The sequence below is a fragment of the Falco naumanni genome, chromosome 5, assembly GCF_017639655.2.
Source record: "Falco naumanni isolate bFalNau1 chromosome 5, bFalNau1.pat, whole genome shotgun sequence".
In the NCBI taxonomy this organism is placed as follows: Eukaryota; Metazoa; Chordata; class Aves; order Falconiformes; family Falconidae; genus Falco; species Falco naumanni.
In genome coordinates, this window is record NC_054058.1 from 71,423,645 (window position 1) to 71,439,105 (window position 15,461).

The 15,461-nt window shown below is 53.3% G+C and overlaps 1 protein-coding gene across 1 annotated transcript; it reads left to right on the top strand.

Moving 5' to 3' along the window:
• Positions 1–3,615: 3,615 nt before the first annotated feature.
• On the top strand, positions 3,616–13,590 carry ZC3HC1 (zinc finger C3HC-type containing 1). Its single transcript, XM_040594934.1, has 10 exons — positions 3,616–3,861; positions 5,068–5,179; positions 5,360–5,510; positions 7,604–7,687; positions 8,243–8,370; positions 9,838–9,995; positions 10,851–11,076; positions 11,566–11,772; positions 11,982–12,191; positions 13,123–13,590. Exons 1-10 carry the CDS (start codon positions 3,740–3,742, stop codon positions 13,189–13,191), a joined length of 1,467 nt encoding a protein of 488 aa, XP_040450868.1. The 5' UTR covers positions 3,616–3,739; the 3' UTR covers positions 13,192–13,590.
• The last annotated feature ends 1,871 nt before the right edge of the window (positions 13,591–15,461 follow it).

The following is a 15,461-nucleotide window of genomic DNA, read 5'->3' on the forward strand; positions in this document are numbered from 1 at the left end:
TGCCAAGTAGAGCGAGATGATCCCATCCCTCTGCTAGTAATGCCCCTGTGAATGCAGCCCAGGACCCGATATGCCTTTGTCACCGACTCACAGCTTGCTGTCTAGCAGGAACCCCAGGTGCCTCTCAGCAAGACTGCTCCCCAAACCACACAGGTCCCAGCCTGTACTAGGTCTTGGAATGTCATCCCAGGTGCAGGACTTGTATTTTGGTTTTGTTGAACTTCATACTGCTCTTGCTTGCCCACTCTTCTGGCCTATCCAGGTCTCTCTGTAAGGTTATCACATTAATTAAAGTATCACATGTACACTGCTCTTCAGACAAATAGCTTTTGGCTTGCTCCTCCATGTGACACAAAGGAGTTCAGGATTTTTGGGTTTGCTGTTGTATTTTTTAAAAATACATATTAGAAACTCCAAATCTCTCCATACAAAAAACCCCTCTGTGACTGGCACACTGGGAAAATTATAGCTCAAGACAAGACCATAAATGCTGAGCATGGGAGAGGCAAAGATATATTTAGGTCTCCAGATTGTTTCTATCCACTTAACCCCAAGAGTCTGATGAAAACACTGGAAAAAAAATAAGTGTGCACAGGAAGATTTCCAATGTGGAGAACAAACCACGTACCAGCTGTATTTGACATTTTTGCTCTTTCTAAAGCCTACAAACACTTAAAATAGCTCCTTCCTTTCCCTTATCCAACATACAATTATAGATGTTTAAAGAATCTTTACCCATCAAGAGACAGCAAAAACAAAGTGACTTTTTTTTTTTTTTAAGCTGTTAAGCCAGCAATGAGACTCTTTTGTAGATGCTGCTTAAGAAATGCCTCTATTGAGAAACCCTTGACAGAAATACTCCCCTTGAGAAAGCAAATAGAGCAGCACAACCCTGGCACGAGGTCTTACTAACTGCCTGCTTACCTTTTGTAATCATTTCCTTGTGCAAATTAAATTCTCCAGAGTGAAAAAGGTGACAAAAGCTTAAAATCTTTCCTACGAGTAGGTGGAAAAGGAGAATGTGACAAAAGCAGCATCTACATCAATGCGTATGCTCTCATGTTTAACCAAGAAATAGCCCAGATTTACTTCAAATGACGCATGGCTTAGCAGGAGCAATGGAGCTCTGCAGAGAGGTATGCAGCAGATGCATCCAATGCCAAAGCATGCTATGAGCTCTTTGTAGGCTTTCACAACAGTAATTACTTATAAAAACGGGATTAAAAGGAGATAGCATATTTTATGGAGGGAGTCTAGGGCACTGAATGGCAGGGGGAAAATGAAGGAATGCCTCTTGAAAACTGAGAACTGAGAGGTAAAGGAGGTAAAATGAGAATTGGGAGGTAAGAAAACAAACCTGTTTGGAGGAAACGGAAGGAGGGGGGAAAAATATTGTTCTCTATCTCAACTGTTATGTAAGGGCTGCTGCTGGAGATCTATAAATAGCATTTTAACAGGTGTCAATCAGGGAGAAAACTCCAGTAATCGACCGCAATGGCATTTTTCCATCAAGTACTTTTTCAGCAAGATTGACAGTCAGCTTCAGATTTAAGGTTGGACTTAAGTGCTAAGGCTGAATTGTTCGAGGGTAGTTTGGCCCGGGGCTGTACCATCAGCCCCTGTACAGGTGGTGGAGGGCAGAATTCCCTGTCGGGACATAATCTGTAGCCAAAAGTGGAATTGTTACAACTGCATCAGAAGATGTACTACCAGTTTGCTCAAGCCAACATTAAAATTCAGGAACATGAAGATAATCAGATCTTGTGTTACCAAAAAAGGCCCTTATCACAGGAGGAAGGAAACACGTTTGAGAATTTACCCAAAAATAAGGGTGTGGAGCCACTTAGTGAATTCACAGTGGTCCTGCATGATTCTCGAAGGCATCCCTGCTGCAAATCCAGATTGTGACAGGTTTCACAGGAAACGAAACATGGATCCTGGCCTGAAGGCCTGTTCACAGCTGCTAAGGCCTGTTCACAGCTGCTGGTGGTGCTCCAGACATGTGGTATACAGGCTCCTACCCCTGGAACAGGGAGGGGCTTCACATCCCCCACCGAGGGACGTAAGTGGCAGGGCCAAGGGCAGTTGGGGCAGAAAATGATGCCCAGGGCCTGGGGTACCCACCTCCTGTGCACACCCTGCGGCCCTTGAGAGCAGGGGGTGCTGCGGAGATAAGGAGAAGGGGATACCCCAAACCAACTGGGAATACCTCCTCATCACAGAACCATGGTGTGTCTCCCATCCCTCCCAGTATCGCAGAACAGCTGGGATGGGGGTGATCTCCCCAGTCCTGCAATTGTGGTGTAACTTCAGTCTCCTCCACCTAATATCCTGGGGCTGTTGGGATGGGGTAACCCCCCCAGCATACCAACACTTCTAGAAAGGAGGTGGAAATAAGGAAGAACCATCTTTCCCAGGGCCCAGGACTGGAAGAACCACCTTTCTCAGGGTACAGAACTGGGCTGAAATCTCATCCAAGGGCCCTCTGGTAGCCTCGACCCCCATTCCAGGATCACCCCCTGCCAGGACTGTGGGGTCCCACAATCCAAAAACCTGATATGTTGGGATTGGGGGGGTGGGAGGTGTCACCATGGGTTAGCCCAGGTCCATCCACAATCCCAGGGTGACTGAGATGGGTCTGACCCCCCATAGAGGCTGTGGAGTATCCTGCCCCCCCGACCTGTGTCCATGGTGATTGGGATGAACTGCCCATGTAGGGCATCCAAGCATTCCTCAATGCATTGAGACCATCAGGATGGGGAGGGTTGAACTGCCACCCCTCAGGGTCGTAGGAGGTTGTGTCACACCCCCTCCACCCCCGAGACTGTCTCCTTCAACACCCTAAGGCAGTTTTTAAAGTGACAACCGCCCCTATCCATGACTGTGGGCCCCCATATCCCAGGGCTGTTGGGACGGGAATAGCCCGGCCCTCCCCACACCATCCTCGGGCCTTGGGGACGGGGTGACCCCTATCCCGGCTCCACGAAGTAACCCAGCTTCCCTCCAATATGTCCCCGAGCCGCGGGGACGGGGATAACCCCCACAACTGAAGGGTACCCGCCCCCTCAGAGCCCTATGGACGGGGATGCCCCGGTCCCCGACAAGCTGGGGCTTTGGGGACGGGGTCACCCTCGCCCCTAGAACCGGCCGCTACTCACCCGCCGAGCGCGGCCTGCCCGGCAGCTGCACAAAGCGGTTGAGGAGGCCTCCGCCGCCAGCCGCCGCGCTGCCCGAGCCCTCCCTGACGCCCTCCCGGGCACCGTCCGCCGCCGACATGGCCCCGTCTGCTCCTCCACAGGGCGAGCCCGGGCGGCGGCCAGCAGAGGCCCCCCTCTCTCCCCTCCCCCGCCGCCGACCAGTCGGCGGCGAGCTTCTGCGGCCTCGGCCTATGAAACGCAGGCTTCTTGGCAGGTGGGCGAAGGCCGCGGCGAGAACGTTGCTGTCGTGAAGGCTGAACGATCGCTCGCCGCGGCTGCGCGCTGTCGTGGGCACAGGCTGGAGTAATAGAGCGTCGAAAGCAGGAGCAGTGGGGGGTGCAGCGCCCGGGGCGTGGGGGCCCAGGGCGGGACGCGGGGCCCCTCGGTGCAGGCGGCAGCACACCGCTGACCCTCCGTGGAGCGAACAGGCCGTGCGGGAGCTGCGTGGGGCAATGGGCAGTCTCACGGCCGGGCCGGAACGGTCTTGCGCGGCCGCGTTTCCCGCTCCCCCGCCCCGGGCCGTGAGGGGGTGAGGGACCAAGATGGCGGCGCCCAGCGCCGGGGCGGCGGGGGGAGGCCGGGGGAGGCCGCCCGCCGTTACCCCCCAACAGATCCGCGACCTCATCGACGGTGGCATTGCCCCTGAGGGCGCCGGGCCCGACGGGTGAGGGGGAGCGGCGGGGTCTCGCTGGCACCGGGTCTGAGGGAGGCGGCCCGTCCATGTGGCACCGGTGGGGGGAGCAGGCTGGGGAGCCCCCGGTTATCGGGAGGTCTGGGAGACGCTGAGGGGGCATGGGAAACGGCAGGAGTCATTGCAGGGTGCTGGAGAGTTGGGAATTACTGTGGGGGAGGGATACTGGGGAAAAAAGGGCGCTGAGGTGTCCAGGGAGAGACTGGGAAGCACGGGGGGGGGCACTGGAAAGTGTGGGCGCTGGGAGGCCGTACTGGTGGGATTGGGAGGCACTGGGGTACTGGTGGGATTAAGGAATACTGGAGAGACAAAGGTGCACTGGGAAGCAGTACTGGTTGCATTGGAGTACTGGAGGGATGGCGAGGCACGGGTGGGGGGCGGACAGGCAGTAGTGGAAACGGAGACACTGGGACACAAGGCGGCAGTAGTGAGCACTGGGAGGCACTGGTGTGCACTGGAAGGGCAGGGGCAGGTAACTGGCCTGTAGAGTTCTGGTGTCCCCACAGCTTGGTTGAGCTGAGCTGGCCACATACTGAGCCTCTGACCCAAAAAGTGTGTGGTCACAGCCTGGGGGGGCACTGAGAGTCACAGGAGTTACTGGTGGGTGCTGAGGAGTCTGGAAGGCACTGGAGGCGCTAGGTGGCTGAACTTTGCGGGTATCTTGCTAAAGTCAAACGACTGTGGTTGTCCTCAGAGGCACAGTTCACCCTTGACACAACCATCCCCAAATTTTGGTCCATGGAGGGGTGTTGGGGAGAGGCCAAAGGGTAGCACCTGCCATGTACCCAGCGTTCCAGCTGCAGCGGCCTGCGTTCCAGCCATGAATGCCAATGTCAGGAGCTTGGGAGTGTCCCCAATTTCAGAAACATGCTGCAATTGTTAATTTGCCTTCACCAAGCTCAGAAAACAAGTTCCTGTCTCCTTGTCAAGTCAAATCTCGACCTGCCACTGCTGTCAATCATCATGAAATGTTTAATGTGCACCTTTTCTAATTGCATTATATCTTTTTAATTGTTTTATTAGTAATTAAAAGTTGGCTTTAGGAGATCTGCAGAAAGGTTTCTTATAAGGGTAAGCCTGAAGTACGAGAGGTTATAAAGTGATCTGTGCATTTTTTATTAATGAAATCTTTCCAGGACAGTGCAAATGCTTTGCTTGCTGATTTGCTGTTCATTTTAGGAAGGACACATCTGACTGGTTGGAATCAGCTAATGGATCTTCTCAAATGGATGCTCTGTCCTTGGAGTCTGCCAGCAAGGAAGCCTATTTCAGCAGAGTAGAAACATTCACCATATCCTTTCTGATGCTGAGCTTTCAGCCATTCCCCACCCTGCTTTTCTATCACCCTCCCTGTGGCTTCCCCACAGGCTCTATCTTCTTGGAAGCTTTTCTTCTTTGGCCATATAAACCCTGTCCAAAGCTTTGCCTGCTCAACCTGAAATTTGTTGGGTTTTATCCTTAATGTGAGCACCCGCTGAAGTGGGCAGGCAAACCCCATGAGCTGTCTCCCCTGGTTTGTGCCAAGTATGGCTGGACCAACGTGGAGTGTGACATGCTGAAGTGCTCCAGCTGCCAGGCCTTCCTCTGCATGAGCCTGCAGCTCACGTTTGACTTCAACAAGTGTATGTATGCTAGTGTCCAGTGGGTACAAGGCGTGGGCTCTAGGGTTTGGGGGTGTATGTGCTTCATCATGTATGTAAATTACTTGCATAGTCTTGTCCTGAGAGGTGCTGGGTGTTTGATGTTTCTGAAAATAAAGTGCAAATTGGGAAAATACTCTTTAGTTTGTGAGAACATGGTAAACCTTCTTGCTTCTGTTGTCAGAGATGGGTTAGAATAGAATAGTTCCAGTTGGAAGGGATCTGTGATGATGATCTAGTCCAACAGCCTGACCACGTCAGGGCTGACCAAACATTAAATCATATTAAGGGCATTGTCCAAATGGCTCTTAAACACTGCCAGGCATGGAGCATCAACCACCTCTCTAGGAAACCTGTTGCAATGTGTAACCACCCTTTTGGTAAAGATACACTTCCTAATACCAAGTCTGAACTTCCCCTGATGCAGCTTTGAGCCATTCCCACGTGTCCTATCACAGGATCCTGGGGAGAAGAGCTCAGCACCTCCCTTTCCACTTCCCTTCCTCAGGAAGCTGCAGAGAGTAACATGGTCGCCCCTCAGCTTCCTTGTCTCCAAACAAGACAAGCCCAAGGCCCTTAGCTGCTCCTCGCTGGACGTGCTACCCAGCCCTTCCATCAGCTGTGTTGCCCTCCCCTGGATGTGTTCCAGTACCTTAACATCCTTTTAAAATTTTGTTGCCCAGCTGCTTGGTCTGCTGCCCTGATTTCCATTCAATTTTTCTGTGGGCTGTTGGTGGCTGCTGGTCACAAAGCCAGTCCAGGTGATCACATTGTGTAATTTAACTAGTAAACTCCTCCACTGCCTTCTTTAAACTACTTGGACTACAGTAAAATTCCCCTTCCTGTTGTGCCTGCTGAGCTCCCTGCCCAGGCCCACCACCTTTCCTTTTCTTGCCTGCAGAGCATCAGCCACTCCTGACACTCTGAGGTGCAGGCACGGAGCAGTAACAGCTCTTGGCTCTCCCATGTTGGGCAACACAGGCTGTGAATGTGGCAGGATTGTCACCCTCCATGGTTTGCTTGGCCCCACAGCATGAGTGTTGCTTGAGAGCCACAGGATAGTGATGGTCTGTGCTTTATCACCTGCCCAGAACTTCACTTTCCTTTATCTGCATCTGTCCTCTGTAGAAAGGCATTTATTACCCCACCACAAATAAGTGTCATCTCCACTTCTGAATTTTCTTGACTGACTGCAAGTCTCTGCTCTTGTTGTCCAGAACGTAGCAGAGAGCACAGCCCTGCTGTCTGACAAATGCCGCATGGGTCATGTATAATAGGAAGCTGTATGAGCATTTCCTTTTGGGTCACTCTGAATATTGACGTCTGCTGTTTGCTCAGACTATCTTTTTTAAATAAACCTTGGCCTAATTATTCTGTTGGTAAATGCACTAGTTTAGGAAAATCTAAAATAATCAGAGGTTGGAAGAGCGGCTTGAAAAATAAGTTGGAAAATCAATTCTTTGGTTTTGAAAGGTGTGAATAAGTTAAATTAAGTATCAAATCTTTTTTTGAGGAAACTTGATTTCCATTTCCAGACATGGCTGTGATTTGGTTCCTACAGCCAGGGTGGAAGGGTCAGGTGAGTTAGGGACTGGAAGTAGCCCAGGAGGTAAAACTGGCAAAAGTGGGCAGTCCCTGTGCCAGTGGTTGGTTTGAACTGTGTTTCCACCGCACTGCTGTGCAGTGCGGCAGGCTCCCCTGCTCCACGGTCAGTGTGCCTGGGAACAGGAGGGGATTTTGGCTGCAGGGTGGTGGAATGGCTCTGGTGGTGCTCGCTGTTGCAGAGATAACCCCTTGAGCCAGCCTGCCTTCGCTGCTACAGGAACCGCTGCTATGTGGCTGCCTAGAGGGAGGCTGAAGGTGTGGCAGCTCCTTTTGGTGGGGAGGCAGATGAGTCTGAGGTGAGAGCTTCAGGCTCTGCAGCCTCAGGTGGCATCTGTCACTTAAGCCATGCTGAACGGGAGGAACAGGGAAGCCCTTGTAGCCTGGTGCCTTTCTGTCATGATTGGGGAAAAACAAACCAGTCCCTGAGGAGGTGGCTCTGCAGGGGAGTAGAAGTGAGCTTTGCCTTGCAGATAAGGAGCGCTGCGTGGAGCTGAAGAAAGCCTTGTGCGCTGCTCATGAGAAGTTCTGCTTCTGGCCAGACAGCCCCTGCCCAGGTTGGTATCTCAGAGCCCAGCTAGTGCACGTGTCTGGCATTATTCCCTTTTTAATCCCCTTCTGTCTGCTCTTGTCTCCTGTTGTAGGAATTGGGGTTTCTCTTCAAGTTCTCAAAGCAGGCAGCGTCACCACAGTCCCCTTTTTCGCTGTGGGGACAACAAAGCACACAGTGGCAAAGTGATGCCTCTGAGCAGCATCAGCAAATAAACAGCTGAGCCATGACTAGAGTCCCAGGCTGGGCTGTACCCAGCCTTTCTTCACCTTTACATGCCTCTAGGACAGTTAAAAATGCTTTTTGGGTTGTAACTGGGAGGTTGACAGGAGGCTGGATGACATGGGGTGCTCAAAGGCGATAGATCTTGTCTTCAGAGCTGCACTTCACGGGGATTGGTGGTTGCAAAGGAAAAAGGCTGTGCTCAGCTTTTCTTTTTAAAGCTGAGAGACTGCTATGGGGAGACTTTGGCTGGACTCATCTCCTCTCTTGCACAGCGGGATAAAGAAGGGGTGGGGAGGCTGGTGGCACAGCTGAACCCTCCTGCGTTTCCTTTCACCAGATCGCTTTGCCATGTTGCTGGTGGATGAGCCCAGAGCCCTCCTCCAGGACTTCCTGGATCGCTTTCAGAGCCTGTGTCTGCTGGAGCTGCAGCTGCCCTCTCTCAGACCAGAAGATTTGAAAAACATGGTGAGTTCTTGTCTGTCCCCAAGATCAGGTGTGTTCAGGTCCCCAGTGATGATGCCAGGCATGCCTGTGCTGTGTAAACCCTGATTGAACCAGTTGTGAGATTCAAATCAGAGATTTCAGCTTGTGTGTGTGAGTGGTCTGTCATCACCTTGGCTTTCCTCTTGGATGTTCCTTGCATTGTGGTTTCTCCTGCTGTTTCTGGAAACACATAAAAGGGAGTTTGAAAAGCCTCATCTGCTGTGCAAGCCCTTGGCCAATGCAAGCAGAGCTGGCTCATGTCACCATGATGTCACTGGTGGGAATTGGGCTGAAGTGTCTGTTTCCCACTGTGCGCCTTGCCCGGCATGTGTGGTGCTTTCTGGTGTTGGGCAGAATTTATTTCAGGTCCCACAGACTCCTTCAGGAGCTCTCCCTGGCAGCTCCCACTCCATTACCTCCAAGCAGTCCATGAGATGTGGCAACCCGTGGATCACTCCTTTAGTTGGGAGCTTACAAGACTGGAGACAGTCACTGTGTTAGGTGGGATGAGGAGTTTGGGGTGCCAGAGGCTGCCCCAGAGCAGAGGCCCATGAAGGTGAGGGAGTGCGGGGGAGGCCTCTCGTGTGAGGCAGTCATGCAAAGAGCCTCAGCAGGCAGGAGGAAAGAGCAGGACCTACAGCATAAGAGGCTGGAGCGTAGCTGCAGCCAGGAGCAAGTGTGGGATTGCCTCCTTGTAGGGACCTGGCCAGGTCCTGCTCTACTTCAGCCAAGTCTGGCTTGTTGGGCACTCGGACACTTGCTCGGCACGTAACAGATGGCTCTCAGCAGTGAGAAGCCGTGTGGGAAGTGGGCAATTCTTCATCCATTCAGCAGAAATCACAGAGGTGTCTTATGGTTGCCATCATGGGCTGGCTGAGCTATGAAACCCATCAGAGCCCCATGAGAAGAGAAACCGTAAAACCAATGGATGTATTGCATCTCCACATCTAACTCCCTGGCTGTTCACTAGCAGCAAGGTCTGGAGCCTGACTGACACCCTTCGGGGACACTCTTTTCTCACTGTGTCTCAGCAACAGCCCCAGAAGTGCTCACAGTTTGCCTAAGCACAGGCAAACACAGCCCCTGTTACCTCCCTGGGATTGGAGAGGCACTTCAGGCGGGGCTGTTCAGGCTCATGCTTGCTGCGAGCAGCGGATCTGCGACCTGCTCTGCTGTCCCCACATGTGCTCGGGGGATCAAACAGTGCTTGAACAAAGTCCATGCAACAGGAAGAGTCAGATGGGCACAAGGCAGGAGAAAGCTATCACTCTGTGGCTTTTGCCTGTTAACCAGAGTAGAAGTGCTGAGGGTGGTAACTCATGTACCCAGCCCTTTCAGGGAGTGAAAAGGGGATTTTTCTCCATGTAGGATGTGGTTTGTGGGTAGAAGCAGTGTATTTTATCAGGCTGCCTCTGACTGCCAGCTCTGTCACCTTTCTCTGTCCTGCAGTCCCTAACAGAGGAGAAGATCGGTCTGCTCCTCCAGCTGATCGGGGAGGAATTAGAGCACAAAATGGAGGGAGAGAAACCACCGATGAAGTTTGCCACAGAAATCCTGCAAGTGCATGTTCCTGCCTGCATCCTGGCTCTGTGTGGCTGGACTTGCAGGTGGGTAGTGCTGTAGGACTGTTACTGAAGTGTCTGCCGCACTTCGTCGTTGCTGGTGAAACCTGTCAGAGGCTGGAGGAACATTGATTATCTCTCCTGTGAAATGTTAGGTGTCCCCTATTTCACTATTTTAATATTATCTTTAGCCATTAAAATTGACAGATTTCCAGAAACTCCAGTGCAAATCTCCTTAATCTAAAATAGATGTCTCCCTGAGATGGCAAACAGTGTGAAACAACTGATCTGTCAGTTGCCCCGCTTGTTGCTGATTTAGATGTTGAAGTCAATCCCTGAGATGTCATCCTTAGTAACACTTTCATTGCTCGTCAGGCCTGCAGGAAGGGAGGGAAGGTTCATGACCTGAAAGCTCACAGCTTCCCAAAGTGTGTGCTGCGAGCAGAACAGCCATGCTATTTATGCCTGAGGCAGCTCTGAAGGTGAAGTGATCTTTTATGGTGCAGGCTGGAAAAGGCCTTATGGTGGGGAGGAGCAGAGCTGCTGCTGTGGCTGGGCAGTTCACGGGCTGAAGATGGGGACGTTCAGCTGATATGTCACAACTGAGCATGCTTCTGCTTCATGGCAAGCTAAAATGTAACTGAACCAGTTTAAATCAATGCTGTAGATGAGTTTTAATGGAAGTGTTTTACTACTTAGCATGTGGGGCTACAAAACCAGGTAGGGCTGTGCCTCAGCCCAGGGGTACCGATGTCTTGAAATGTGCTGGCTCGGGTACCTGCAACTGAGACTGTTTCTGTGCTCTGCCAAATACCTGCATCTGTTCTGACAGCTGCGGTTCCAGGGAAGGGCCCAGGTTTGTCACTGACCTTCTCTCACGACTTGGCTCTGTCCCCACAGTGCTGCGTCTGGCTCTGTGCACCTCTCAGTGATCACCTGCTCCCGCTGTATGAGGAAGGTGGGACTGTGGGGCTTTCACCAGCTGGAGTCTGTGGGGCCGGAGCTGGATTCCTGCAGCCCGAGCGGCACACCACTGGCACCTACTGAGCGCTTCCCACTCGTGCCCATGTCTCCGCGCAGGATGCTCACGCGGAGCCAAGACACGCTCCCTCCTGGCTCTGAGCAGGTATGGCCCAGCTCAGCCAGCCCCTGAGCTTGGGGTGTCTGGGTGATACAGGGGCACACAGGAGTCAAGACTGATGTAGTTTGGGTGTACACTGCCTTTTTAGGCTGAAAGAGGCTCATTTTGGTGCTGTGTCTCCAGCTGTAGGCAATGTCAGCAGAAGTAGGTTGCTGCTGCATTTGCCCTTGCCCTTTGCAGCTCTCTGTCCTTCCCTCTCTGAACCCTGCTGTAGGAAGACACAAAAAGGACCTTTCCCACCAGCATCCTGGGGCCTGTCTTAACTTGAGATGCTCTGAGTCAGGGGCATGTCCAGCTAGACATATCTGAGATGTTTCTGGTGTGAAGGGAAGGTGGCACTGCTCCTGCCAGAATGGCTGAGAAGGCTTTGATCTCTCTTTGAGATGGGCAGGGTCCCCCCGTCCCCTTCAGGCAGAGGACATGCTGGTGACCAGAGGAGCTCTTACTAATTCCTTATTCTTTCCCCACTGGCAGCACGAGAAGAGTCCGTCCCCAGCAATGTCTCGCCCACGGGGTTGGGACTCTCCCATCCCCATGGACCGGGGTGAGTTGGAGGTGACCAGCCCCACTCTGAGGAGCCGCCCCATCACCCGCAGCATGGGGCAGGGGGACAACGTGGAGGTGCCATCCAGCCCTCTCCGCAGGGCCAAGCGGGCACGGCTCTGCTCTTCCAGCAGCTCAGTGAGTGACCTGAGTGCAGGTGCAGGGAGAGCCTGGGTGGGGAGGAGAGGGGCATGGGCAGGGTGTTCCTGATCCAGGGACCAGTGTTGTCCCCACAGCCAGCTCAGGGCCGGTGTTTAGACGCAGAGAGGGTTTCATTGTGTCATTGAAGTATGTTTTAAATCATACTGTTGCTGTCCTCCTTCACTGTCACCTCCTCCCTTATGCAGGACACTTCTTTGAGGAGCTTCTTTGACCCCAGCTCTCAGCATCGTGACTGGTGTCCCTGGGTCAACACAGTGGAGGGAGGGGAAGCCCTGGAGGATACCGTGACTCAAGCAGAGAAGGAGCCTGTGAAGCCAGAACCGGGCTGGCAAGTGGTACTGAACACACTCCTTGCCACCAGAAAGTGTGACAGAGTGCCTGAGACGGAGCCTGTGGTGAGTCTTGCGGGATCCCCAGCCCCAAATTCAAGTGCTCAAAACACTGCTTGCCCCAGCCTTGCTCAGAAATTGGGTTATATGGGTTTTGTTTGGGCTGAGTGCAAAGCCAGCTGGGTGGCAAGGACCAAACCTGTGTCTGCAGCATCTCCGCTTCCCCTCCAGCTGTGCTGACAGCCTCTCAGCCAGGTCTCGTCTGTTACAGTGATATATTGTGCACAGATCTGCTCAAGGGCTACTATAAATAACAGCCTTTCCTGAGCAGCTTGGTGCTGCCCAAGATCCAGTTTTATATCATGTCCCGATAGAGTACTCCTGATGCTCTCTGCAGATGTCCTGATTGCTGGCTCCTGCAGCCACCAGTCCCAGGCTGTTGGACCAGTGGGTTTGCTGAGCCAGGGGAGCAGCACTGAGGCCACAGCACCCCTCCCTGAGTGGCTGTGGAGCAGACGGTACCTGCTGCCACCTCTCTGGATCCCCCAGGCCCCATTATCCACTTGGATTCCTCCTGCCAGCTCCCTCTGGCTTTGCTTGGGGCTGAGCTGCAGGGACCAGCGGAGCAGTCCTGCTTCAGCATTTGTCTTGGAAACTTTGTGTGGGTTATGTCCCTAACAGACTGGTCCCTTCTGGCTGTGCTGGTCCTGTGGGACTGGACACAAGTCACAGGTGTGAGACCAGGCTGGAGCAGGGGATGGTTGGAGTGCTGTCCTGCTTCTTGAAGTCACCTTACTTTTTCTCCCCTCCAGCTCTGGTAAAAAGGGCTAATGAAGAAGAGGAGCAAATTGAGGTCCTGGCAGCTAGTTGGGATATTTCAAATAGGTTTTTTTTCTGCAGTTTCTTCTCATGTGCTTTGTAGGCAGGCTGGTGGCGGTTGCAGATCCTGTTGTGGTGCCTTAACCTCTGGTTATTGCTTTGCTCCCGTCTCTCACAGAGCCTCTCGGTGAAGTCCTGCAAGGTGTTCCGCATTTTCCGGCAGTGGGAGAGCATGAATTCTGCCTGAACAGGCCACTGCCTCTGGGAACTGCTGCCTGGCTGGCAGCAACAGGGCATTGTGTTGGTCTGGCAGAGGTCTGCTTCGCAGTTGCTCCTATGGCAGCTCCATGCCCTGGGAGGGGATGCCGAGGAGGCTCCACACCAAATGCAGCCCCTAGCTGCCGCTGGGCCCCACTTCTCCCTGACTGCCTTCCTTGAAGCCCCCTGCCTTCACAAATTGCTGCTGTAGCCCTTGGCCTCAAGGGCTTTGACAGCCCCATCTGGAGCTGGGATGTGCTGTGCTGGGATGTGCGAGGCAAACAAGGAGATGTGGTCACCTGGCAGGGGTGACTGTCTTGTCCAGCTGTGACGTGCCACCAGCAGCGCAGGGAAGTGTCACCAGGTGGGAATAAATATTTCACTTTTGTGTTTTTTTGTTACTGCTGGTGCGACGCTTCTTCCTGGGACAGGACGAGCTCTGGACCTAGCACGTGGCTCCTGTATCCCTTGGGATGCTCATCTTTGTGGGAGTAGTGTCCAGCTGTGCGCCTCTCCTGTTTCTCACTCTTTGCTGTCTCCCCTGCCTGATGTGGGGTCTTTGCCATTGCCTCAGACCCTGTACATGTAGAGATGCCCCTGGCCTTGTACCCCTGTGCCTGCCTGTGTCTGCTTTGGCACTCAGCTTCCTGAAGCAGATTCAGTCAGGGGCTGAAAGCTTTTTGGGGTGATAAATCACCCATGCTGGAGTGCCAGGGAGACTGGGATGCTGGCAAAATGCAGGAAGAGGTGGGTTAGGGCTTCCCATGGCTCAGAGTCACAAGGCCGGGTGCTGGGGAGGGACTGGTCTCTGTGGAAGGGGGAGAAGTTATCAGGAAGGGAGACTCTGGTCTGTTGTCTCCATCCTCGAGGATGCTGGGGAAGGGGCTTTGGGGAGGACTGAGACTCCACAGACAACCCAGGCACAGTTGGATCCCTTTACTCCAGGTCTGCCGCCCCCACATGGATGTGGGTGAGGGCACAGGGACATGTCAGTCTTTTTTTTTTTTCCTTTTTCTTTTTTTTTTTTCTTTCTGGAGCAAAGGAAACCACTTTGGAGAAACTAGCACTTGCCTTGGTTGCTCCAGCTCTGGGGTTCCTACTGTGTTTCATCTTGCCCCATCCTCTTCGAGGCATTCTGTGGCCACCCAGTGCTTGGAAAGGCAGCAGCTACCTTGGTCAGGGCTGATCCCTGCTTTCCCTGCACCCCAAAACTTCCATGTACACCTTCCCACTCCAGTGTTTTTTCCGGGAGACACCCTTTACTTACCAGATTCTTGGGTGGGTGCTGGCAGGAAGCCCCCTGGGAAGCAGCAGGGTTTGAGTTTAAGGTCTTAATTGTGTGGCCCTAACAAGGAGCTGCTTCACCCCATGGCCATGCTGGGAGATATGGAGATATGCGTGTCACCCCCCCATGCACCCTTGATACCCCCAGCCCCAGAGGGCTGAGGAGAGGCTGGGCACTGGCTGGGCTCTGCAGTGGGGCATGGAGAAGACCCTTCCCCAGCTGCCTGGACCCACAGATCTTGTTGTCCCCAGCAGCTGCCCCCCCAGCCCCACTTGTCCCCCATAGCTCCCCCCACAGCTTGCTATGGATGGGTCTCTGTAGCTCCCCTGCTCCCCATGGCTTCCCTATTTCCAGTGGTGTCCTGCAGCTCCCCATGGTTCCCCCTACCCTCCACGGCTTCCAACATCCCTCTCACACACACGCACCTGCTCCACTTCGCACATGCCTGCCGTGATCAGGGAACTGCCCCACAAACCATGGGGTGCACCTGCACTGGAAAGGATGATATCCCCATGCTGGGGTGGGCAAAGCCAGCTACCGCCCCTGCCCCTGTTTTTAGACCCAGGACGGCTCAGACGGCCCTCAAATCCCCTGTGCACCCACGTACAAGAGTTTGGGTGCTGGAAGAGTGGTCTTAAGGCGTTCCAAAAGGGAAAGCATGCTGTTGTAGTCGCTGTTACTGTGAAATTATCCCCATTGCAAAACTAGGATATAACACAGGTGAAATACGAGAATTTAAAGAAATTAAGAGGAAAATCGTGATTTTCCCCCTCCTGTTCTCTCAGTTGCTTGGAACCAGCTGGGGAAACGGGGGACCCTCTATCCCAGCTTCTCCAGCTGTTCTGCTCAAATATAACGCTGTTCCCCTTTGCCTCCCCCAAAATTTCCCCCAGCCTAGCTCACCCCGGAGGTGCGTTACTTCCTGCCCCAGCCAGACTTGGGGCTAGAGGGGTGTGTTGGGCTGTTAAATGGAA